This window comes from Taudactylus pleione, unplaced genomic scaffold (assembly GCF_031769625.1).
Source record: "Taudactylus pleione unplaced genomic scaffold, aTauple2 ptg000085l, whole genome shotgun sequence".
Taxonomy (NCBI): Eukaryota; Metazoa; Chordata; class Amphibia; order Anura; family Myobatrachidae; genus Taudactylus; species Taudactylus pleione.
The window spans coordinates 8,296,483-8,322,142 of NW_028284487.1; the positions used below are offsets into that span (position 1 = coordinate 8,296,483).

The 25,660-nt window shown below is 47.2% G+C and overlaps 1 protein-coding gene across 1 annotated transcript in view; it reads left to right on the plus strand.

Moving 5' to 3' along the window:
* Nucleotides 1-23,596, plus strand: part of LOC148530739 (cathepsin W-like) — a 158,805-nt gene extending 135,209 nt beyond the window's left edge. The window contains exons 8-11 of the mRNA XM_088468433.1: nt 5,566-5,630; nt 6,351-6,441; nt 8,416-8,474; nt 23,489-23,596. Coding sequence (XP_088324559.1) covers nt 5,566-5,630; nt 6,351-6,441; nt 8,416-8,474; nt 23,489-23,596 — 323 coding nt within the window. The remainder of the gene's footprint in view (nt 1-5,565; nt 5,631-6,350; nt 6,442-8,415; nt 8,475-23,488) is intronic.
* The last annotated feature ends 2,064 nt before the right edge of the window (nt 23,597-25,660 follow it).

Genomic DNA, 25,660 nt, shown 5'->3' on the forward strand with positions numbered 1-25,660 from the left:
TGTCAGTCTTTGTGCTCACACTCTTCTGATATTGTCTGTCTTTGTGCTCACACTCTTCTGATATGGTCAGTCTTTGTGCTCACACTCTTCTGATATGGTCAGTCTTTGTGCTCACACTCTTCTGATATTGTCTGTCTTTGTGCTCACACTCTTCTGATATGGTCAGTCTTTGTGCTCACACTCTTCTGATATGGTCAGTCTTTGTGCTCACACTCTTCTGATATTGTCAGTCTTTGTGCTCACACTCTTCTGATATCATCTATCTTTGTGCTCACACTGGGTTACCCAAATGCGCATGCGCACGACAGAGGGAGCTCCATCGTGCGCATGCGCGAGACCCGGCTAGCGACAGCCAAGCTGTCGCTCCGGGTCTCGCACCAAAGGGGGCGTGCTGTCGATGGTGAGTGACAGCACGCCCCCTTTGGTGGGCGTGCCAGGGGCGTGGCTGCCAGACGGAGGCGTTCCCATGGGAACGCCTACCGTCTTGGTCCGGCCCCACTGACATCACTAGTGATGTCAGTGGGAGTGATTTTGGCTCTGATAGAGCCAAAATCACTCCAGGGCTTCCGGCAGCGAGACCCTACCGCAGGGTCTAGTCGCAAGTCCGATGGTCGCAATGGTCTTGAACATCGCGACCATCATCATGGACGCTCGCATAAGTTGTGGGTGGTAACCCACAGCTATGCGAGCGTCCAAAAGGCCGCTCCAAATTTAAATAGGACGGCCCTGATTCAGAGCGAGCGCTCTGTTCAGAGTGTCCGGCTCTGAGTCAGGGCCACTCTTCTGATACCATCTGTCTTTGTGCTCACACTCTTCTGATATGGTCTGTCTTTGTGCTCACACTCTTCTGATATGGTCTGTCTTTGTGCGCTCACTCTTCTAATACCATCTGTCTTTGTGCGCACATTCTTCTGATATCATCTGTCTTTGTGCGCACACTCTTCTGATATGGTCTGTTTTTGTGCTCACACTCTTCTGATATGGTCTTTCTTTGTGCGCACACTCTTCTGATATGGTCTGTCTTTGTGCGCACACTCTTCTGATATGGTCTGTTTTTGTGCTCACACTCTTCTGATATGGTCTGTCTTTGTGCGCACACTCTTCTGATATGGTCTGTCTTTGTGCGCACACTCTTCTGATATGGTCTGTCTTTGTGCGCACACTCTTCTGATATGGTCTGTCTTTGTGCGCACACTCTTCTGATATGGTCAGTCTTTGTGCGCGCACTCTTCTGATATGGTCAGTCTTTGTGCTCACACTCTTCTGATATTGTCAGTCTTTGTGCGCACACTCTTCTGATATTGTCAGTCTTTGTGCGCACACTCTTCTGATATGGTCAGTCTTTGTGCGCACACTCTTCTGATATGGTCAGTCTTTGTGCGCGCACTCTTCTGATATGGTCAGTCTTTGTGCGCGCACTCTTCTGATATGGTCAGTCTTTGTGCGCGCACTCTTCTGATATGGTCAGTCTTTGTGCTCACACTCTTCTGATATTGTCAGTCTTTGTGCGCACACTCTTCTGAAAAAAAAACTCTTTGTGCGCCATACCAGTTTTCAGAACTTTTTGCACATGCGCAGCTGCAAAAAAATTGCTGAACTGGGAACACCAGCATTGTGTGCGGCTCTAATTCAGGCCTTTCCTGAGCAAACTTCTGTTCCTCTGCAAACACTGCCATCCTACTTCCCAATCCCAACACATTTGATGGAAATCTCAGCCCCGGTGCATATTGAGGTGCATGACTTGACCAAGCTGAGTTGGCTCTGTACGGCGGACTTATTGGGGGTGATTCTGAGTCTGACCCATCTGTGGCCACTTTGCTGCTTTTAATGCGAGAATCTGCCCATGTGTGCGGAAAATCTGAACATCTGCATGTGGAAGCCTGTCCCCACTGTTCTTACGTTAACAGTAGTCACCATTAGTATCTGCACTTGCACCTATCCCAGGGTGGGTGCAAAAAATCCGTCAGAAACAGACATCCCATGTCCGTCTGCATGTCACTACTACTAGATGGAATAGTCCTGGCACCAGTCACCGCCCAGAAACGCTGTGTGCTTAAGTCTAGATTGGCACATGTGCAGTCGTCGATTTCTTTCTTTGGCGATGCGCTGTGTACTGAAATCCACGATATCCGCCCGAATTGCCCACTCAGAATCAGCCCCATTTTGCTTTTTAAAATACCTTATTTACTCTGGGATCATGATCAAGATAAGTCCCAGTCAGGGGATAATTTTATATTGCCTATTTCAAACCTTTTGGAGTATTTATATTATATGCGTTATTGCTCTTCTCTCCTATCTCCCCCGGTCATGCCCACATCTGGCGGTCACCTATATTACCACACTCATCTCAGACCAATACATGGCTGCCTCTGCCATCAGTCACAGCCTCTGGTGCTATAAACCCCAGCCATGGCACTCCAAGCAGACCCATTACTTGCAACATGGCTCCTTTACCCATAGCGATGTTGAAGGAAACAGGGGTATCGAGAGAGGAGGGAGATGGGTACTAATTACCTAGGCCCTGCATTGTATGAGTGTCCCAGCCAGCTTTGGAGGAGAATTGTCCCACTTTGCAGTGGTGCGCATAGTCTTGGCTCAAGCCACCCAGGTTTGTTCACACCTCCCACGCCTGTTCCAGCCCAAACCAAATCTTCAGGCGTGACCAGCAGAAATTCATCACTCCGGTGAGTTCCCTAACAATTTTTCATAATAAAACCACATTTTTATTAGGTTATAGGATAACCATTCCTTGGTTGAACAGTCCATTTTTCCAAGCCTAAACTTTACTGCTTCCTATAATGTTTCAATGGGGTTTAGATCAGGGGAGATCCCAGGTCACAGGAGCATTTTTCATTTTCAAGTTTTTTATAAGTAAAGTAAGGAGCAATGTCGTACTGGAAAATTTTAACACCATTAGCTGGGCTAACTCCGCGCTTGAAGAGGTAAAGCATCCCCACAACATTTTTTTTTGGCGGGGGGGATCTTATACTGTCAGATGTCCTATTCATGAAGGTTCAGTTTGGCAACTCGATACAACTTCTTTTCTGTGAACTTGGACACAGATCGGGTCCTCAGCAGCCTTGAAATACTAAGGAGCTAATTCAGACCCATTTGCAAGCGGCCGCGCATGCGCACGCTTCGTTGTGCGTGAACTACTCGGAGCGATCAGAATCCACTCGCTCACCCAGCAAAGACAGCTCAGTGTAATGAGTGACAGGAGAGGCCGTTTGTGGGTGGCAACAAGGGCAGGACACTAATAACGGGGGAGTGGAGGTGCGAACGCAGGCGTGCCTGAGTGTAGCAACGCCGTTTCAGAGGCGTGCATAATTATCAGCCAGCGTCATAGTACACGTCACCTGCAGTACTTGTGGTAAGGTAAGGCAACCACAAGCGCTGCAAGCCCTTCCGATGGTCCTCGATGTACCAATGTTTTTAATACACTTCCTGGAGATGACGTGCGCTAGTGGGCGCCTTTAGGCACAAAGTGATTGCTCGCCAACACAAAGTGGACATGCTTATGCCTTTCTGAGCGAGCGCCTGCCATGCCGTCACTTAGCCGAATTTGCATACGCTGGGTGCGAGTGATCGCATCTAGCGAGTGGCTCTGAATGAGCTCCTAAGTTTGCTGCCTCCAACAGTAGTCAGTAGTTTCACAAACCGTTATTGATGTGTGCCTTTTAGAAGCTACATTTTTAGCTCTTTTATTGGATGAAATACCCAAACTAAAGAAAAATGGTCACTAGAGAAAATCTGTAGCTAAACGGACATAGGGGTATATATTTCAGAAACTGTGGCTTTTATACGCTGCTGCTTCTTGGCTAGTGTATCCTCAAAATTTAAAACAGAATTAAAATTGATGGCTGGTGGAGGCAGCATCAGCTGAAACTTGTTGTATTGGCTCAAGACCACACATACAGTCAGGTCCATAAATATTGGGACATTGACAGAATTTTCAGATTTTGGCCTCTATTCACCACCACAATGGTTTTGAAATGAAACAAACAAGATGTGCTTTAACTGCAGACTTTCAGATTTAATTTGAGGGTAATTACATCCAAATCGGGTGAACGGTGTAGGAATTACAACAGTTTCAATATGTGCCTCCCACTTTTTAAGGGACCAAAAGTAATGGGACTATCAACTCAAAAGCTATTTCATGGACAAGTGTGAGCTATTCCCTCGTTATTTCATTATCAATTAAGCAGGTAAAAGGAGTTGATTCTAGGTGTGACATTTGCATTTGGAATCAGTTGCTAGCAAGCCATCAATAGGCTGAAAAATCAAAACAAACCCATCAGAGAGATAGCAAAAACATTAGGTGTGGCCAAATCAACTGTTTGGAACATTCTTAAAAAGAAAGAACGCACCGGAGAGCTCAGCAACACCAAAAGACCCGGAAGACCACGGAAAACAACTGTGGTGGATGACAAAATAATTATTTCCCTGGTGAAGAAAAACCCCTTCACAACAGTTGGCCAAATCAAGAACACTCTCCAGGAGGTAGATGTACATGTGTCAAAGTCAACAATCAAGAGAAGACTTCACAAGAGTGAATATAGAGGGTTCACCACAAGATGCAAACCATTGGTGAGCCACAAAAACAGGAAGACCAGATTAGAGTTTGCCAAACAACATCTAAAAAAGCCATTACAGTTCTGGAACAACATCCTATGGACAGATGAGACAAAAATCAACTTGTACCAGAGTGATGAGAAGAGAAGGAAAGGAACTGCTCATGATCCAAAACATACCACCTCATCAGTGAAGCATGGTGGTGGTAGTGTCATGGCGTGGGCATGTATGGCTGTCAATGGAACTGGTTCCCTTGTATTTATTGATGATGTGACTGCTGACAAAAGCAGCAGAATGAATTCTGAAGTGTTTCGGGCAATATTATATGCTCATATTCAGTCAAATACTTCAGAACTCATTGGACGGCGCTTCATAGTGCAGATGGACAATGACCCGTAGCATACTGCATAAGCAACCAAGGACTTTTTTTAAGGCTAAAAAGTGGAATGTTATGCAATGGCCAAGTCAATCCCCTGACCTGAATCCGATTGAGCATGCATTTCACTTGATGAAGACAAAACTGAAGGGAAAATGCCCCAAGAACAAGCAGGAACTGAAGACATTTGCAGTAGAGGCCTGGCAGAGCATCACCAGGCATGAAACCCAGCGTCTGGTGATGTCTATGCGTTCCAGACTTCAGGCTGTAATTGCCTGCAAAGGATTTGCAACAAAGTATTAAAAAGTGAAAAGTTAGATTTAGAATTGTTTAGTTTGTCCCATTACTTTTGGCCCCTTAAAAAGTGGGAGGCACATATAGAAACCGTTGTAATTCCTACACCGTTCACCTGATTTTTATGTAATTACCCTCAAATTAAATCTGAAAGTCTGCAGTTAAAGCACATCTTGTTTGTTTCATTTCAAAGCCATTGTGGTGGTGAATAGAGGCCAAAATATGAAAATTCTGTCAATGTCCCAATATTTATGGACCTGACTGTATGTGAGTACACACCATATAAAGTAATCACACATCATTCTCTGTGTTCTCTTTTGCAGTTATGGCTTCTTATGTTGGCAACAATGGAACTCTTACTGTTATAATTAATAGCGTTATGCTCCAGGTAAGTGTGTATTTATTTTACCATGAGATGGCATAGCATACAGTACCTCCCAACTTGGATCTTTATGCATGCGCTAAAGGGAGTGTGCTCTAGTGTCCAGCTAGGCCACACCCCCTGATGTGCCATTTCAGGGGTTTGACCATGTGTCAAATCCCCGTTTTATAATCAAGCTGTGAACAAGCCCAGCACTCCAGCAGCTGCTAGACTGTCTCTAACCACCTGCGTGCAGCATCCATTTAGGGGGGGCAGTGTATTCACCGATCTCTACCTCACCCATAGGATAATACAGCCACGGGTAGGGCCAGATTAACAATGGGGTGAAAGGAGCTACAGCTCCAGGCCTTCACATAATAATAGGCCCGTCACCATGGCAGCATGATGATGACCAGCTGCCTAGCTGGCCCACAGCCTGCCTTAAAACAACAGTATTAAAATATGTTTTCTAAGTTTACTAACAAAATGCTGCTTTTTTATTTTTATGTAGTTAGGGTGACATGTGTTTTTTGGCCACGCCCACACAGCCCTGGTCACAGCTCCTCCCCTTCTCAGTATAGTCCCTTGAACATTTTCAACCCATGTGGCCCTTAATCCGGCCCTACCCGTGGGTGGGACAGCAGGACGGTGCTTGAAAAGTGGGATTGTCCCGCTGGAATTGGGCCAGTTAGGAGGTATGGCATAGTGAAATACAATTGCTTACATATCCTCTTTTTCTGTCTTTAGCATTACAAAAAAGGAATTATACATACTATCCATAGAAACTGCGACCCAGATTATGTGGACCACGTGGTTTTGATAGTAGGATATGTTAAAGGTATGTTAAAGACAATAACAATAAAATAAATTATAATAATTTTCTTTCCACTATGCAGTGTGGGCCCATCACCTATGCATTAAATAAAAATTATATAATAACTAATGAATATATATAAAATGCATGTGTTATCTTTTCTGTTATAGCTGCACAGTTAGTCCCTAAATCACCTTTTTACATGTCCAAATGCAGCTACTGATACCATAGTTCTTATGTATGAACGTGAATACGCCATGTAAAAGAATGCGCATGCAGCACATTGGTATAATCTGGTCATACATACTAAGACTTCCTGCACACTGTATGGTCATGTTCAAAATGTAACCTATACACCTGGACATACGGCACCATGGATGCCATAGTGGGAGTATGGGGTGTACAGTAGTTATAGGTCCAGACTGACAGGGGGCCCACTGGCATTAATGATCCTGGTCCAAACAGCTGTGTATCAATGTCAGTTTGGGTCTGGGATCATTGTCGCTGTTGGAGATAAATTAAGAAGGAGCAATGTTACCAGTGCCCCTCTCTCGCTGTTGTGCCTCTGACACCCCCCTTCACCCTGGAGTGTTTTTACCCCCCCTCCCCCTCCCCTTGTGTATTTGCATCACCTTTTCATGTCTCTTGCTCTCTATCTCCTCTTTTGCATGTCACTCTTTATTTGGCCACTTTCCACATCTGCCCCCCGTCTTCTCCGTTCCCACGCCTCTTTCTCCCATCTGACCCCACTGCTCACTTTCTGTTTGTACCACGCATTCTCTCCTCTTCATGTATTTTCATCCTCCACTGACTGTCTAAGGAAGAACCATGGCTGGTGGCATCCAATCAGAAATGGAATGGAAGAACGGAGGTGGAGCAGCGTACAACGCCACACATTGGAAACTAAAGAAGGAAGGTAAATACATTTTTCCTTTAGGAAATCATTAGGGTTATCGCTGGCTATAACACTAATATCGCCAGCAGTAAGCCCTGTCCATGGTAAGACTGCATTCTCATGGTGTAGCTTACTTAACAAGTATCACGGCAAAACGTGGTATTTTTACCACTGCAGTACCTGAAAATAATTTTTTCCTTTTAAATACGGTATTCCCTATTCATTTCTACCCGGATCAGCAGTCTCTTCTCTCCTCTATTAGGACTCCTGCGCATGCAAGGTCTACTGACCACGCGTGTGTGCGGCGGCCAATGCCAGGGAGGGTTCTAGAATGAAGGTTGCCTTCTTTGCTGAGCCCCTGTGCTCTACAATACACATTTTTCTTTATGGATCATATTTATTATCATATTAGGGCAAACATCTCTCCAGTACATACCCAAGAGCTAAATATAAATATATTTCAGGTTTGTCTGAAAGCCCATGATCCCTATGAAAATAGCTGTACAAGCTTAGTACATCATGTGATAAATCAGGGAGATAACTAGATATTTGGGGGTCGCACAGCATAGCAGTTCTCAAACTATTTTGCTCTGGGACCCCATCTGGCAATAAAAATGATTACAGGATTACCGCAGAATGACCGCCACACATGCGTGATCACCAGACCGCACATGCATTGTAGCACTGCGGAGGTATATAACAGAAGTGAAGTGACCACTAATGCGATCACTTTATTTCTTTTAAACTGCAGGAATGAGCTCCTTATGGAACCCCTGCCCCTGCATGTGTTTTAGATGGCAGGGAGGGCAGATGGTGACAGGGGTAGGTAGTGGGTAACAGGGAGAGGCAGTGGGTGACAGGGGGAGGCAGAGGGTGACAGGGGGAGGCAGACATAACGTCGTTCACATACATATCGTCTGCACACACCTGCCGAAGCACCAGAGATATATTACATGTCAATGGTACGGGCGATATATCTGTCAGTGTGTACCTAGCTTAAGTCTTCTTCCATATGAATCAATGCATTTACTAAGCACAATGTAATTGATACATTTTCAACTTGTTTTGGTATGAGGAATATTTATGCAGTGTTTTACATCTAGGGAGGTGTATGCCTTACTGGATCGCGAAAAACAGCCATGGCTCTGACTGGGGCGAAAAAGTAAGGATTAATCTCATATGATTGTAATTGTTCATGTTTACACCCCTCCCTTTACTCAATGCCTTTGACCACCTTAAGACGCACAAATTTGTGTGTGTTGTACTATGTATGTACAGGGGCAAGGATTTTCTGGGGGGGTTCTATATCTGTGTTTGTTTATTAAACACACATATATATATATATATATATATATATATATATATATATATATATTAGTATCTATTGTGACGCAGTCAGATTCGGGGGTCCCTCTCCTGGGTAGGGGACTCCTTCCTTACACACACAGCAGCCAGGAAACAGTACGCCAGACTGGATTCGAGTACAAGCTGGTCGGTGCCAGTCTTTATTGTGCAAAACAGAAACAACAAAAGAAACCATAAACATAAAACCTAGCCCTGGCCGGGCTCTAACTTTACAGGTGGTTCCCTCACTACCAGAACCTGGCAGGGCCTAATGCCCTCACCAGCAACAAAGGCACAGCACAACACTCACAGTTAGATTTTCAAGTGTCTCTGAGCAAACTCCCTGCCTGCTCTCCCAGGTGAGACACTCAGCCCTAAACACACTAGGCTTATATTGGCCACTCTCAGGTGGAAACCCTAACAAGCCTGTTACCAGGCTAAGAGAACCAAAACCTGGAGTGGCCGTGGGTGGAGCCCTCCATCTCCTCTCACCCACAACCCCCAGGTCCCAAACCGGCTTTTCAAAAAGCCGAGACTCAAGCCTGCTACACAGCAGACTTTCTCCTGGGGGTTTAAAACACATAAGACAGGAATCTGGGACAAATGTACCTGCCACAGACCACTTTACCAGTGATCCTATCACATATCCCCCCCCCCCCTTTGTTTCGACCTGTGCCCCCAAACAATGAACGCGTGACAACGCGTCTGCATTGGCCAGCTGGCTTCCTGGCCTGTGTTCCACTGAAAATTTAAAAGTTTGTAACGCCAAGAACTATCTCGTAATTCTCGCATTACTGTCCTTATTTTCAGACATCCACTTCAGAGGGGCATGGTCAGTGATCAATTTGAACTTTATTCCGACCAAGTAGTACCTGAGAGCCTCTAACGCCCACTTTATGGCCAACGCCTCCTTCTCCACTGTGGCATAGTTTCTCTCATGTACATTCAACTTTCTGCTAAGATAGAAAATAGGGTGTTCCTCACCCTCCTTGTTCTGGGACAGGACCGCTCCTATACCTACTTCTGATGCATCGGTTTGTACTATGAATTCCCTTTCAAAATTAGGAGTCATCAGGACTGGTTGGGAACACAACGCTACTTTCAACTCCTGAAAAGCTTTCTCTGCCTCAGGACTCCATTCTACCATGACTTTTTGTTTGCCTTTGGTCAGGTCAGTCAGTGGGACTGCCATGGTGGCAAAGTTGGGTATAAACCTCCTGTAGTACCCCGTAATTCCAAAGAAGGCTCTCACCTGCTTCTTATTCAGAGGCCGTGGCCAGATTTGTATGGCATCAACTTTATTGAGCTGAGGCTTTATCAGGCCTCTGCCAATGGTGTATCCCAGATATTTTACTTCCTCCATGCCTAGACAACACTTTTTTGGGTTGGCTGTCAAACCTGCCTTATAGATGGAGTCCAACACTGCTTGTACCCTGGGTAAGTGAGACTGCCAATCAGGACTATGAATAACCACATCATCCAGATAAGCAGCCGCATACCGTCTATGGGGCCTTAGAATCCTGTCCATCATTCTTTGAAAGGTAGCAGGTGCCCCATGTAGCCCGAAGGGCAACATCTTGTACTGAAACAAGCCCTCTGGCGCTGAAAAAGCTGTCTTTTGTTTGGCGCTCTCGGTTAACGGTACTTGCCAATACCCTTTGGTTAGGTCAAGAGTGGTTAAATACCTTGCCGTCCCCTAGTCTCTCAATCAGTTCATCCACTCTTGGCATCGGGTAGGCATCGAATTTTGAAACACTGTTCAACTTTCGGAAGTCATTGCAGAAACGCACACTCCCGTCGGGCTTTGGAATCAACACAATGGGACTTGACCATTCACTATGTGATTCTTCAATAAACCCTAACTCTAGCATATTTTTAATTTCTTTCGACACCGATTCTCTTTGTGCTTCTGGTAACCTATAGGGCTTTAGATTAACTTTAACCCCTGGGTCAGTGATGATGTCATGTTTAATGACCGAGGTTTTCCCAGGTACGTCAGAGAACAGCACCCTATTTCTGATCAGAAACTCCTTGACCTCTTGTTGTTGAATTGCCAACAGGGTTTTGCCACTGTCACTTCGGGAACTAAAGGCCCTGGATTTACTGGAGGGGCTCGGACGGCCGACAGTACCGTTCTATCTTTCCAGGGCTTTAACAGATTTATATGGTATATCTGTTCCGGCTTTCTTTTCCCCGGCTGGTAAACTTTGTAATTGACCTGTCCCACTCTTTCTAAGATTTCAAAGGGCCCTTGCCATTTAGCCAAAAGTTTATTTTCCACAGTGGGAACCAATACTAACACTCTGTCCCCAGGAGCAAAGCTGTGTAACCGAGCATTGCGGTTGTATACCCTCTGCTGTGCCTGTTGAGCCTGTTCCAGGTGCTCTCTCACTATCGGCACTACCGCAGAAATTCTCTCCTGCATTTGAGAAACATACTCAATCACCGTTTTGTAAGGACTAGACTGCCCCTCCCATGTCTCTTTGGCAATGTTTAGCAACCCTCCTAGGTGTCTCCCATACAACAAGTCGAAGGGTGAAAACCCGGTGGAGGACTGGGGAACTTCTCTTATGGCCAACAATAAATACGGCAATAAGTAATCCCAATCCCTACCATCCTTGTCGACCACTTTCCTAAGCATGTGTTTTAACGTCTTGTTAAACCTCTCGACCAGCCCATCGGTTTGGGGGTGATAAACCGAAGTTCTTAACTGTTCAATTTTGAACAGGCGGCATAACTCTTTCATGACTTTTGACATAAATGGTGTACCCTGGTCAGTTAGTATCTCCTTAGGTTTACCCAGCCTGCTAAAGATATGAACTAGCTCTCTGGCAATGGTCTTGGTTGACGTATTGCGCAACGGGATCGCTTCCGGGTACCTGGTAGCGTAATCCATTATGACCAGAATATACTGGTGTCCCCTGGCAGACTTCATTAAGGGTCCAACCAAATCCATCGCTATTCTTTCAAACGGCACCTCTATAATAGGCAATGGTACTAGTGGATCCTTAAAATGTGGCCTGGGAGCATGATACTGACACTCAGGGCAGGATGCGCAAAAGTCAGATACCTCTTTATGAAGCCCGGGCCAGAAAAACTTCTGCATTATTCGCTCAGTGGTTTTCTCTACCCCTAGATGGCCTGCCGTTATATGACCATGGGCCAGATCCAACTCTGTTCTTCTGTAGGCTTTGGGAACTATTAGTTGTTCCACAACATCTTCCCCCTTCTTAGTCACCTGATATAACAAATCCTGCCACATTGCCATGTGGGGATAGGACAAAGGACTATCAGGGTCTACAGGTTTACCATCAACTACTTTTACATTCTCCCTGGCTTTTACCAAAGTAGGGTCATTCAACTGCTCCACGGCAAAGACCTCTCTTCTGACCTCTAAATCAGGCAGACGATCACCTGGCCCAACAACACTTCCCACCTCAATGGGAGGCACATCAGTTGGCGGGCCACCGGCACGCTCCGCATTCTCTAGTTCGCCAATCATAGTAGAAAAAGGGAATAACTCTGACTCAGAAGAAACTCCCTCCTCCACTACATCGACAACCTTCTCAAATGGATCGGGGTTGTTCACCTCTGGAACAAAACGGCTTTCCCACAACTTCCAGAAGTGAGCAAAGTCTCTCCCCAATATTGCATCGTACATCAGACCATGCACCAAACCCACAGAATCTATAGCAGAACCACATGGTGTCTCGATGTTCACCTCGGCAGTAACATAATATCGAGTATCCCCATGTATGCAGGTCACACCAACAGTTTTCCCCTCACGCCGCAAGGGGTTCACCAGCTCAGCTTTTATAAGTGTCACCAAGCTACCAGAGTCTAACAGTGCCTCTACTCGGTTGCCATCTACAGCGAGTACACACATGTGCTTATCAGTCTCAGCCTGCCGGTCAGCCGTACAGGCTATCTGTGCAAAGAAAGACCCCCTGCGGTAGACATGAGCAGTATCACATTGCATAGGTTCAGTTGTAAGTGAACAATTAGCGGCAATATGGCCGAAGCCACCACATCGGAAACACTGAGTCATATTAATGTCTAGTCGTTTACGGGGCAAGAACCTTCCCGGCCTGGCAGGCCTGTCTCCAGGTTCTACACCCTCAGTCTTAGGTACATTCCACCGCCCAGCACCCTTCTCCCCTGGAACAGTCTTACCAGTGTCTGTGGGAGTTCGCCGGTGCGCCATCGGGGCTCGGTGGGGCATACTCATCAGCTCCTCAGCCGCCACGTACCTCTCCACCAGCTCGACCAACTGGTCCGCGGACTTAGGGTCTGCATGGCTCACCCACTTGCGCAGAGTCACAGGTAATGATCGCAGGTACCGGTCCATCACGACCCTTTCCACGATCTGTGGTCCCGTCAGCGTCTCGGGCTGTAGACATTTTGAGGAAAGATGGACGAGGTCATGCATCTGTGAACGTGGAGGCTTATCCATATGGAACTCCCAGCGGTGGACCTGTTGGGCACGAACAAAGGTGGAGACTCCCAAGCGAGTTAGGATCTCCTGTTTTAGTTTTTTATAGTCCTTGGCATCAGCCAGGCATAAGTCGAAATAGGCCTTTTGTGGCTCCCCCGACAGAAAAGGTGCCACCAGACTTGCCCACTGCTCCTTGGGCCAACTCTCCCTTTCGGCCGTTCTTTCAAATGCGGTGAGGTAGGCCTCCACATCATCGCTCAAAGTCATCTTTTGGAGGAAGTGACTGGCTCGTATGGAGTGAGTGGTGGTGGGAGGACCAGTAGTAACATCTCTGGGCTGGGCGACCAGGTGCTGTACCACCTCTTTTATGGCCTGGCTGTTTTCCGCTAAGGCCTGGCTGTTTTCCGCTAAGGCCTGGCGGGTTTCCTCGATGGCGACCTGTTGTTGCCTCTGGGCTGTCTCCAAGGCCAACAGTTGCACCCTGGTGGATTCCTGCTGAGCCCAGGTAGATTCCTGCTGAAGTTTGTTCGTCTCCTGCTGAGCTCTGGTAGCTTGGAGCAAGGCCTTAATAATGTCCTCCATTTTGTCCTGGGGTGTAGGTTGGAAGCTGAACCTTGCCTCTCTGAGCATTGGCTGACGCCTCCTCTATGGGACTCCAAGGACACTCACAAATTGGGTGTCTGTCCCTTTAATTTTTAAACGGAAAGTTTTCCTCTCGCTGCAACTTCAGTGTGTGTGGTTGCCCGCATTCTCCACCATATTGTGACGCAGTCAGATTCGGGGGTCCCTCTCCTGGGTAGGGGACTCCTTCCTTACACACACAGCAGCCAGGAAACAGTACGCCAGACTGGATTCGAGTACAAGCTGGTCGGCGCCAGTCTTTATTGTGCAAAACAGAAACAACAAAAGAAACCATAAACATAAAACATAGCCCTGGCCGGGCTCTAACTTTACAGGTGGTTCCCTCACTACCAGAACCTGGCAGGGCCTAATGCCCTCACCAGCAACAAAGGCACAGCACAACACTCACAGTTAGGTTTTCAAGTGTCTCTGACCAAACTCCCCGCCTGCTCTCCCAGGTGAGACACTCAGCCCTAAACACACTAGGCTTATATTGGCCACTCTCAGGTGGAAACCCTAACAAGCCTGTTACCAGGCTAAGAGAACCAAAACCTGGAGTGGCCGTGGGTGGAGCCCTCCCTCTCCTCTCACCCACAACCCCCAGGTCCCAAACCGGCTTTTCAAAAAGCCGAGACTCAAGCTTGCTACACTGCAGACTTTCTCCTGGGGGTTTAAAACACATAAGACAGGAATCTGGGACAAATGTACCTGCCACAGACCACTTTACCAGTGATCTGATCCTATCACAATATATATATATATATATATATTTTACACACACACACACACAGGTTGAGTCTCCCATATCCAAATATTGCAAAATACAGATTTTTTTTTTTAGCTTGACTGAGATAGTGAAACCTTTGCTTTATGATGGTTGTTTAAGGCACGAAATTATAATATTGTATAAAATGACCTGCAGGCTGTGTGTATATGAAACAAATGCATTCTGTGTTTAGATTTGGGTCCCATTCCCAAGATATCTCATTATGGTACACATATTCCAAATTACGGAATATTACGATATCCAAAATACCCCTGGCCCCAAGCATTTTGGATATGGGAGACTCAACCTGTGTGTGAAATTTATGACTGAAGTGCCATCTGCGCCACTACATAATATATATATATATATATATATATATATATATATATATATATATATATATATGTAGTGGCGCAGATGGCACTTCAGTCATAAATTTCACAAAAGAAGGCATAGCTTATAGTCAACATTTTATCAAGGCATATATACGAGGCGGAGTCTAAAATAATCCACAGTCTGGCTGTAGAATTTATTTTAATCAACTTTCAGAAAAGACAAATACATTATTTTTCAACATAATCTACCTTCTTTTCAATACACTTTGGACCTCATTCAGACCCGCTGGCAAGCGGGTCGATGGTGAGGGCCTGCGCACGCGAAGCACTCGCACTGTGCGTGCGCAAGCCCCGGAGCGAGTGACAAATGCACTCGCTCCAGGGCTCGCTACAAAAGGGGCAGCTGTTGGTGTTGATCGACAGCTCGCTCCGTTTTGTAGGTGGGGTGGGGGGGTGGCCGGACAAATGGAGGCGTTCCTGAAGGGCACTTGCACATCTGCCCATTTAGCCTATAGGTAGAGACGGCCCTGCCCTGATCGCCAGCTTGGTTACGTAGTGTTAATCTGACTCTGCCTTCTGGCGGGGGCACGGTAGGGCTCCGGTACTTGGCTGTGTGGGTCACTTTGCATGCAGCTTTCTGCTCGGCGCTGAATGCCTCAGCAAACTTAAAGAAAAAAAATGTTAGTGCTTGAACGAAGTGCCAGTATGTCATACCGTTGCATGCCGGCACACTTTGAGTACTGATTTGAACGAAGTGCCAGTATGTCATACCTTTGCATGCCGGCACACTTTGAGCACTGATTTGAACGAAGTGCCAGTATGTCATACCGTTGCATGCCGGCACACTTTGAGCACTGATTTGAACGAAGTGCCAGTATGTCATACCGTTGCATGCCGGCACACTTCCAGCACTGATTTACGCACAATAAAATATTGACGTGTGTCCAAAACTAAAAGGGCCACAACATACTTTATGTATTACAGTATTTCCTCATAACAAATTGCTGCATTGAAAATGAGACCTGCAGTAGTCATATATATTACTTAGGGCTCTATTTTATTCAGCGCAGAGACTGCTGATCCGAAAATCTCTGCTTCCCCGAGTCTTTGCACTGCTCCTTTCAGAGCAGTAAAACTAGTGCTCCTCCGTGACCTACAGGTCACACAGGCGCAGAAAAGCCCTGGTGGATCCTTTAGATTCTAAAGGATCTCTCTGCCCAACCCGGGACTACGGGAGCAAATGACACCTGAAGATGGCGAATGCTCCCGCAGTCCAGCTCCAAAAATATTGTATTTTCGGAGCTTGATTAATGTTTACATTTTGCAGGTGTCAACAATAATGATGTTGACACTTTCACCATGTTGACATCATCACTGTCGACCTTTTGTTGTCAACATTGTGGACCCTGCATTGTGACTGTGGGTAGGATGTATCAATATTCGCGAGAGAGAGAACTGGAATTATCTAAGTTTTTACACCTGTTATCACATCTATTTTCTACATCAGGGTCCATAGGGTATCCACAGGATACCTTGGGGTATTGGTGATGACGTCAGGCATCGGACACCACAGAGTTAAATTTTCATCCTCCCAGGATACACTGGGGTCCCTCTCCTATACCCCGCTCCCGAGCCAAGGCATCTCAGTTTTGTTGATGTCCGGCCAGGAATCGGATCATTTGCAAGCAGAATGGGGCTATAATAGCCCCTGAAGTTTTCTACAAGCAGCTGTGGCTGCACAAATGAGCTGTACAGCATGGACAGTCAGTACTGACGTCCATGCTGTCGCTCCTACACCCCGCCGGACCAAAACGCCGGTACTGATCCGGGGATGCTGGTAGGTATCTGGGGTCACAGCTAGCGGTGACCCCGGATTACCTGGACTGTGGCCGGATTTAAGGGGGCAGGTAAGCGGTGGGTCCCGCGTAGGGCACCCGCCGGTAACACAGTCCTTTAGGTCTCCAGGCAGGGGGCTCCCTGGGGGCAGGCTGCGCGTGGAGCCAGGTATTAACATGCGCTTCCACTAGACCACCAGGGTCTGGCGGGCTGTGTCAGTGCTCCTCCCCTGGGCTCACCTCCTCTCTGCTCCTCGGCGGCCATTTTCTAATGAAGTGTGCAAACACTGTTGGAAGGTGATGTAGGTGGCATCGCAGTCCGGGTCCCCCCGCATACCTCTCCTCCAGAGTAAGGTCAGAGTATGCTTCACTGTTTTCTACCAGGCTCTGTGTCTGCGTAGTTGATCTCAGTGCAGGGATTTATTTATGCATTGTATGTGACTTATTGCTAGCGCTGTCTGCCTGTACTTTCACTTCTGACTGTCAGCCATTTTACTATCTCTGTTCTTCTTCTGCATAAGCCCTTGCGGTGCGGTGTTGCACGGTATTCATTGCCTCACTAAAAATATTGTCTGTGAGGGGAGTCACATACACTCAATTACACTCATCATGTCTGAGAGTGAACATGAATTTCCTCTCCAGCTAAAGTGTACCGCATGTACTGTATCAATAGTGGAGGGTGAGGGGCACACTGAAGGTTTATGTCGGGCATGTTATATAATTTCACGCCCGATTTCTGTAACTGCGCCTGTGCAGGAACCGCCCTGGGCTTGTTTTACTAAGGCACTTACAACCCTTGTGGGCCAGCTGGCGATGCCCCATACGTTTCCCCAAATGGGGTTATCGCAGCAGTCGGTAGGGTCATCACCCATGCAGGGGTTCCCTATACAGCTGATGGTACCCCAGTGTCTCCCACTTTTGCCCCCCAGGTCTCCCAGGAACCTGCGTGGGTAAACTCATTGTCCAATACGGTACAGCACCCTACGGACGAGTCATCATTGCGGCCTGTTAAGCGGCCTTTAATGTCTCAGACAGCTCATTATGATGAGGATGACATAACGTCTGATGACCGGGAGATTTTTGACCTCTCAGACCAGGAGCTCCCTCGTACTAAGGAGGTGGAGTCCCAAGTCTAAAATATATATACCTGGCCTATACGGGCAGTCCGCGCGGCCTTGGTTATTACAGATGACGATCCCCACGTGGCCAAATCTATGCCTTCTTTAAGGATATTAAGGGTGATGCCACTATATTCCCTCTATCTGGTCAGTTAGTGGATCATTTAGAGGAGGAGTGGAAAAACCCAGGTAGGCGGTACCAGCCTCAAAAGCATTTGGCTTTTGCATACCCTTTTGCGGATAATTATTTTTCCCAATGGGAAACCCCTCCACAGGTGGATTCTCATGTCACGCGCCTAATGAGGAGTGCTACATTGCCCATGCCCTCCATGTCCTACTTAAAGGATGCTACTGATCGCAAGGTGGAAATATGCCTAAAATCCATTAATGCACTTGCGGGGGGGGGGGGGGGCGTCCAGACCGGCAATGGTCGTGTGCTGGGTTGCCAGAGCCATGGAGCGTTGGGCTGAGAGCTTGTATATGTCTCTAGACGCTGACTCGTCACCTGAGCAGGTGGAGTTAGTGGGTAACCTCAGAGACTCAGCTACATACATTAATGAGGCAGCCTTAGATATAGGGCTCTTCACTTCCAGAATCTCCTCAGCAGCAGTGGCGGAATGGGTGGCGGTTCGATTCCGGCCAGCGGCAGCCCGACATGAGCAGAGTTCGATGCAGCGGAAGCCCGACAGCGCTGGAAAGCCCGATTGTGGATAGGTGAGTATCTACTAACCTAACCTAACCCCCCTAACCCTAACCCTCCTTAGGGGTGCCTAACCCTAACTTCCCCCCCAAGTGCCTAACCCTAACCACTCCCTTCCCCGCTGCCTAAACCTTAGTCCCCCCGGGGGGGTGCCTAACCCTCCCTCTCCCTAGCCTAACCCTCCCGGGGGGGTGCCTAACCCTAAGTCCCCCCCGGGAGCCCTAAACCTAACCCTCCCCCCTGCGGCTGTCCGCTTGCGGCGCCCGACATCACTACGATCGGGATACCAGGCGCCGGTCTCCCGGCGTCGGGGAAATGCGGGCATCTACATCTAGATGCCCGGCATTTCACCCTTGCCAGGATATGACAGTCGGGAAGCCGGCTGCTGGTATTTAGGCAGTCGGCTTCCGGATTGCTTCCCGCAGTGGCTGCACGCCGCACCCTCTGGTTGCATTCTTGGAAAGCAGACGCAGATTCCAAATAGGGATTGGAATGCTTGCCCTTTAATGGACAGGTCCTGTTTGGCCCTGATCTGGACAAAATTATGGCCACTCTAGCAGCAGCTAAGTCTGCCATCGGCGACAGTCCCATCAGGGTCTGGTACTTCGTCCTTTCGGCCCTATAGGGCCCAGGGTAAGTACAAAGTGCAGTCCTTTCCTAGACAGGCAGGGGCCAAGCAGGCTTTGAGCACAAGATGTCCAACTCCCAAGTCGGACGATAAGCCCTCAGCCTGACAGGCGGGCCTCCCCATGGGGGATCCCAAAGTGGGAGGCTGGCTTCTTCAGTTCGCCCAGTGCTGGTGTCTCACAACCATATACACTTGGGTAAGAGAAGTGGTCTCTCAGGGGTATGCCCTCTCTTTCCGGCGGAGGCCTCCCAGCTGGTTTTTCACTACGTGTCTTCAATCAGACCAAGACAAGGCCCGAGAATTCCGGAAGGTGATCCACTCTATGCTCCAGGCTGGAGTTATAGTGCCGGTCCCGTTGTCCAAGAGAGGATCGGGGTATTACTCCAATCTTTTTCTGGTACAGAAACCCAATGGGTCTTACAGGCTCATCCTCAAACTCAAATCACTCAAATTCTTGAGGGTTCCTTGGTTCAGGATGGAGACCCTGCATTCCATAATTTTGACGATGGAGCCGGGGGATTTTATGGTGTCGCTAGATATTCAGGATGCTTACCTACATATTCCCATTGTCTCAGCACACCAGCGTTTCCTCAGGTTTGCAGTAGGAGACCAACACTTCCAATTTCAGGCACTGCCCTTTGGTCTGGCCACAGCGCCTCAAGTGTTTACCAAAGTCATGGCAGTCATGGCAGCCCACCTGTGGATGCAGGGGGTCCGCTTGTTGCCCTATCTGGATGACCTTCTGCTGTTGGCACGGTCTCCAGAGATCCTTCAGTGCCATCTGCAATTGAGTCTCTGTGTTGCAGGCTCATGGCTGGCTGATAAACTGGAAGAAGTCATCCCTGGTACCATCACAGAGGATGCTCCATCTCGGAGCCCTGTTGGACTCCCAACATCAGAGGATCTTTGTGGCAGAGGAAAAGATCTCTGCATTACAGGCAAAAGTACACAGTTGCCTGCAGAGTCGCCGTGTCTCTTTTCACTCGACGATGAGGTTCCATTGTGTTCGATGTTCGACATGGTGGAGTTTGCCCAGTTTCACTCCAGACCTCTGCAGAAGTTGATCCTCTCCAGATGGAATGGAATGCCCCACCACATAAAGACACAGACAATGGTGCTGTCACCGGAGGTATGTCTGTCGTTAGCCTGGTGGCTGCAGACTACTCATCTGAACAGGGGGTGCCCCTATTGGATTGCGGACTGGGTCCTTCTGACGACGGACACCAGTCTTCGAGGTTGGGGAGCAGTGTCGGGTCCACACTTCTTCCAGGGAAGGTGGACGCCAGCAGAATCTGCGCTTCCAATCAACATCTTGGAACTAAGGGCAGTATTCAAAGCTCTCCAACAAGCAAGACCTGTCCTCCACGGAAAGGACGTGCAGGTGCAGTCAGACAATGCCACCAGGGTGGCTTACATAAACTGCCAAGGAGGAACCCGCAGTCAGGCGGCCCTGACAGAGGTGTCCCGCATTCTAGCGTGGGCAGAAGGCAATCTCCCTGCCATCTCGGCAGTGTTCATACCAGGAGTCCTCAACTGGGAAGCAGACTTTCTCAGCCGTCAAGATGTGCATCCATGAGGTGTTTCAGCTACTGGTGTACAAGTGGGGCCTTCCAGAGATAGACCTCATGGCCTCCCGACACAACAACAAGATTCCTGTGTACGGGTCAAGAACAAGAGACACAGAGGCACTTCTGGTAGACGCTCTGTCGGTCCAGTGGACCTTCCAGTTTGCGTACCTCTTCCCTCCGTTCTCCCTTCTTCGAGTGATTCGCAAATTCAAGCAAGAAGGCGGCACGCTCCTGCTGATAGCTCCAACGTGGTCCAGACGGCACTGATACTCAGATCTCAGGAGCCTATCCATAGACGCTCTGATGCGGTTGCTTCTATGTCCGGACCTGTTGTCTCAAGGTCCTTACCATCACCCGGACCTGGGCCATCTGTCTTTGACGGCGTGGCTGTTGAGACTGCCCTCTTGAGGTCCAGGGGTTTTTCCAGCTCTGTTGTTAACACCATGCTCAGAGCTCGGAAGCCGGCTTCTGCAAGAATTTACCACCGTGTGGCATACTTTCTTTGAATGGTGTCGACCCAGAGGCTATGATCCTCACGTTTTTAGGATATCCAGGATTTTGGCTTTCCTACAAGTGGGCTTAGATCACGGTCTTCGCCTTGCTTCACTGAAGGTGCAGGTTTCTGCCCTCTCAGTGTGGTTTCAGCATAGGATTGCTACACTTCCTGATGTCCACACTTTTATGCAAGGTGTACTTCGCATACAGCCTCCCTTTGTTCCACCTCTGGCTCCTTGGGATTTGGCTGTGGTCTTTAGGGCTCTCCAAGGACCACCATTTGAACCACTGGGCTGAGTGGATTTAAAATGGCTCACAGCTACGACTGTGTTTCTTTTGGCCATTACCTCGAGAAGAGTGTCAGATTTGGGGGCTCTTTCATGTCGCCCACCATTCCTCATTTTTCATAGGGACAGGGCAGTGCTGCGCACTCGCCCTGGGTTCCTACCTTAGGTGGTATCTAGTTTCCACATCAATGAGGAAATTATAGTACCGGCCTTTAATTCCCAGACCTATCTGCTGGTGAGGCCTCCTTGGATGTGGTACGGGCTCTTAGGATTTATGTTGACCGTACCAGTTCATTTAGGAAATCGGACTCTGTTTGTCCTCTATGGTTTCCATAAGAAGGGTTGGCCTGCCACTAAGCAAACCTTGGCAGGATGGATTTGCATGGAGATTTCTGAGGCTTACATTCATGTGGGCCTGTCTGTACCATCCTCTCTTAAAGCTCACTCTACTAGGTCTGTGGGGCCTTCATGGGCAGCTCGCTGTAGTGCCTCTGCAGTTCAGCTGTGCAAGGCAGCCATGTGGTCTTCTGTCCATACCTTTGTGAGGTGTTATGCATTTGATACCTTCGCCTCTCAGGATGCTTCCTTCGGGCGGCGGATTCTCCTTCCAGCACAGGAGCGTTCCCACCCTTAAAGGATACTGCTTTGGGACATCCCCAAGGTATTCTGTGGATACCCTATGGACCCTGATGTAGAAAATAAGAGATATGGTAAGAACTTACACTTGTTATCTCTATTTCTACGAAGTCCATAGTGTTCCACACGATACATTGGGGTATTGGTGATGACGTCAGGCATCGGACACCACAGAGTTAAATTTTCATCCTCCCAGGATGCACTGGGGTCCCTCTCCTATACCCCGCCTCCGAGCCAGGGCATCTCAGTTTCGTAAGAAGCCATAGGCTGGAGGAGGAGAACAAAGAGAGAGAAGAAAGTCTGGAACACACAAGAATCACATTCTTACCAGAAGGAGACTGAAAAACAGGTGACCAGATCAAAGCCCATCTGCAGTACAGGTGCGACAGGGCGGGAGTCCTGTGGAACCCTATGGACTTCGTAGAAATAGAGATAACAAGGGTAAGTTCTTACCATATCTCTTTCTATTCTACATGACTTTGATTATTTGATATATAGGATAATTATCGCAATTCTATTAATTTGTATGGCTTCAGATCTGTTCTGCGTTATTGCAATGCAGACAAAAAATGCATCCAAAAAATGTGAAAAAATAAAAAAAATATGCGATCAAAATGCGAAAACTTATGATACATATGCAAAAAAGGCATTTTATCACAAAAAAAACCCATTGTTACATCCCATCCTGTATAACTTCCTAGACCAGTGAAGTGTGAAATCTAAATTCTGCCACAATCACTAGGGTTCATTTTAGCAGAAGCAAATTCATTTACGAGTATGTTTCTGTTCTATGGGCCTGATTCAGATTTGCATGCAAACCCAATAGTTTACGTACACATCTAATGGTCCTGGGTTTGTGCAAGCGCAGCACCCATTCTGCACATGTACAAAATGGGTTCTGCATGATCACTCGCAGTTCCCACTTAGCTGCAACTTTATTTGACATGTGACCAGGACTGTTCTACAAAAGGGGGGTGTGCCGAGCTTAGGATCAGTAGAGGGTACCGACGTCCAGGCTGAGTAAGCTTCAGCTTACGCAGACTGGCAGAGGACATCGACCATCGTGGACTCTGCACTTGGATTGCAGTTGCATGCAGAAGGAGTCTATTTCTTAAAGACACCTCCTGCTTCAATTGCATTTTACCTGTACAGTATTGCACAGTCGCCTCCCCGACAGCCGTTCAATACTGTATAAATCGGATGCAGGCCCTATGTGTGGAATCCCCCACAAACACTCAGGAGAACATACAAACGTAACACTAAACTGGCCAGAGTAGAACCCATGACCCCAATACTGTAAACTACTTATTGTGACACCTCTTACATTTTGCTAACCTCTATAACTTTACTTGAGCTGTTTAAGGATTTTGCAATATTTGTGTTAATATATTTATCCTCTCTTTCTCAGGGTTATTTTAGGATTTTCCGTGGAGACAATGTCTGTGGAATTACAAAATACCCATTAGCTGCAACTGTCCTTTTTTACAAAGACAAATACAACTCCTGTCCTCCCTAAGTAACCAGTTGGCAACACATTTATATCATTATTATGTGTGTATGTCTATCTATCTATCTATCTATCTATCTATCTATCTATCTATCTATCTATCTATCTATTTACATCAAAACAATCATTATCTTGTATTTATAAAGTGCTAAAATATTAACATTGAGTCATCATAATATAAACAAATTAAATACAATGACCTAAAATAAAATGTAAAGATGGTAATGCCCAAATGGGTTTATGCTCTATGTGGTGTGGGGAACAAGTGATACATAAGGTAAATAATTACAGCTGCTGGTGGGGGAAATGTGTAGACTATATGGCAGAAGCACAATCAGCCATTAATAGTAAGCCATTTTTGAGTGGCAGTTTGTGTGGCTAGGTTGGAGTAGTTTGGTTGGAATGAAAAGACACAATTAGGGAGGCCAATCTGGGCGAGATCCTTGGATTTTGGCCCCAGTGCACATGAGCACCTTTGTTTTCAGCAGGGTAGCACTTGGCTCAGACGCTGCCTGGACAGGCTGAGCGGCTGCACGTGACATCAGAGGTCATGCTGCGCACCCCCACGCCAGCCCGCCACTTCAACAGCCATGTGCACCCACTGGTATCTGTCTGTTGGTGCAGAGTCAGTGCCACGACCATATGGTGACAGGGAGTGACAGGAATGCACCAGCATCACCATGTAGCAGTGAATTATAATGAGTTTATTTGCAAAAAACATAAAAACAAACTTTGGTTGTGGTTGGTTAGTGCTGATGAAATTAAACGGAGTCCAGGAATATACAGCAGACTAGTAATAGACAGATGGATAAGTTCCTTAAGCGTAACTGATACTGTGATTTGAAAGTACATGAGTCCAGAACATGAATAACAGGAAAGCAGATGGACAGAATTCTGAATAAAGATGTAAATGGTATCAGGCAAAATCAGGCTGTGTCAGGTTATAGCAGGATTCTCACACACATGAAATTTAACTTTGCAAAGATGTAATCCAGAAAAACAGAATAGCAGACAGGACCAGGATAAGCGACCTCTTAACATCAGACCAGGAACATTAATTACCAGCAATGAATGCTGGCCTCAAGGCCCCCATACATCAGCAATCTGAAAACCACAATTGAACAATTTGAAGATTTATTGCCCGATTTTAGGATTTCCCAATCTAGCAATCTGCGCCCATACACTACAGATCTTTATCAGTGATTTGCAGATCGATTGCAGCAAACACAGATCTGCCAATCTTGAAAATTACTTTTACTAGTAACGGCGGGCAAATCTGCTGATCATGTCAATACACTAGCAATCTGCAGCCCCAATTGATCTGTGAAATCCAACATGTTGGACAATATGATTTAACAATTCCAATTAATTTTTGGTTGCAATCTGCGATCTGTGATGCCCATACATTGCAGATATTTATACACAATCGATTGCAATTGCAGAATTGCCACAATGGATTGCTGATGTATGGGGGCCTTCAGGTAGACTAAAAAGCCATCTGACAGGTGTAGTCTATGCTTACTAATAAATTAATCAATCACCAAGCCCGATCTCCAGCAAAGTCAAAACAGCAGCACCTCTGGCAGGAAAGAGAACTGCAGTTCATTTCAGAAGGCCCTGGTGACCCCTGCTGGTGAAAAAGCATATACTGTATCAAGGACAATTGCAAAACAGACAATACTAACACACTGTCACTGTATCACACTGTCTGAGCGGCACCTGCGGCCGGACTAGGAGTGGGACTGTCACTGGTACTGCTCTCAAAGCTCTGAAGGAAGACTGGGTCTGGGAGTCACTGTGAGTGCCTGGGCTGGCCCTGTCTGCCAAACTGTGCTGTGCTGCCTCGCTGAGTGGACAGTCAGTGATTGTTGAGGCGGAGGAAGCTGTGTGTGTTGCTGCAGAGACTAGTTCTGTTCTTCAACTGGAGTGTACTCTGGGGGTTTCAATGCTTCACATATACTGGAATCCCCAAAAATGGCCGCTTGCATCACTGAGGACATTGTCTACAATAAAATGGCTGAAACAAATGAGGAAGGACTTTCAAAATGGCTGCTGTGCGTTCCACCCACCTGG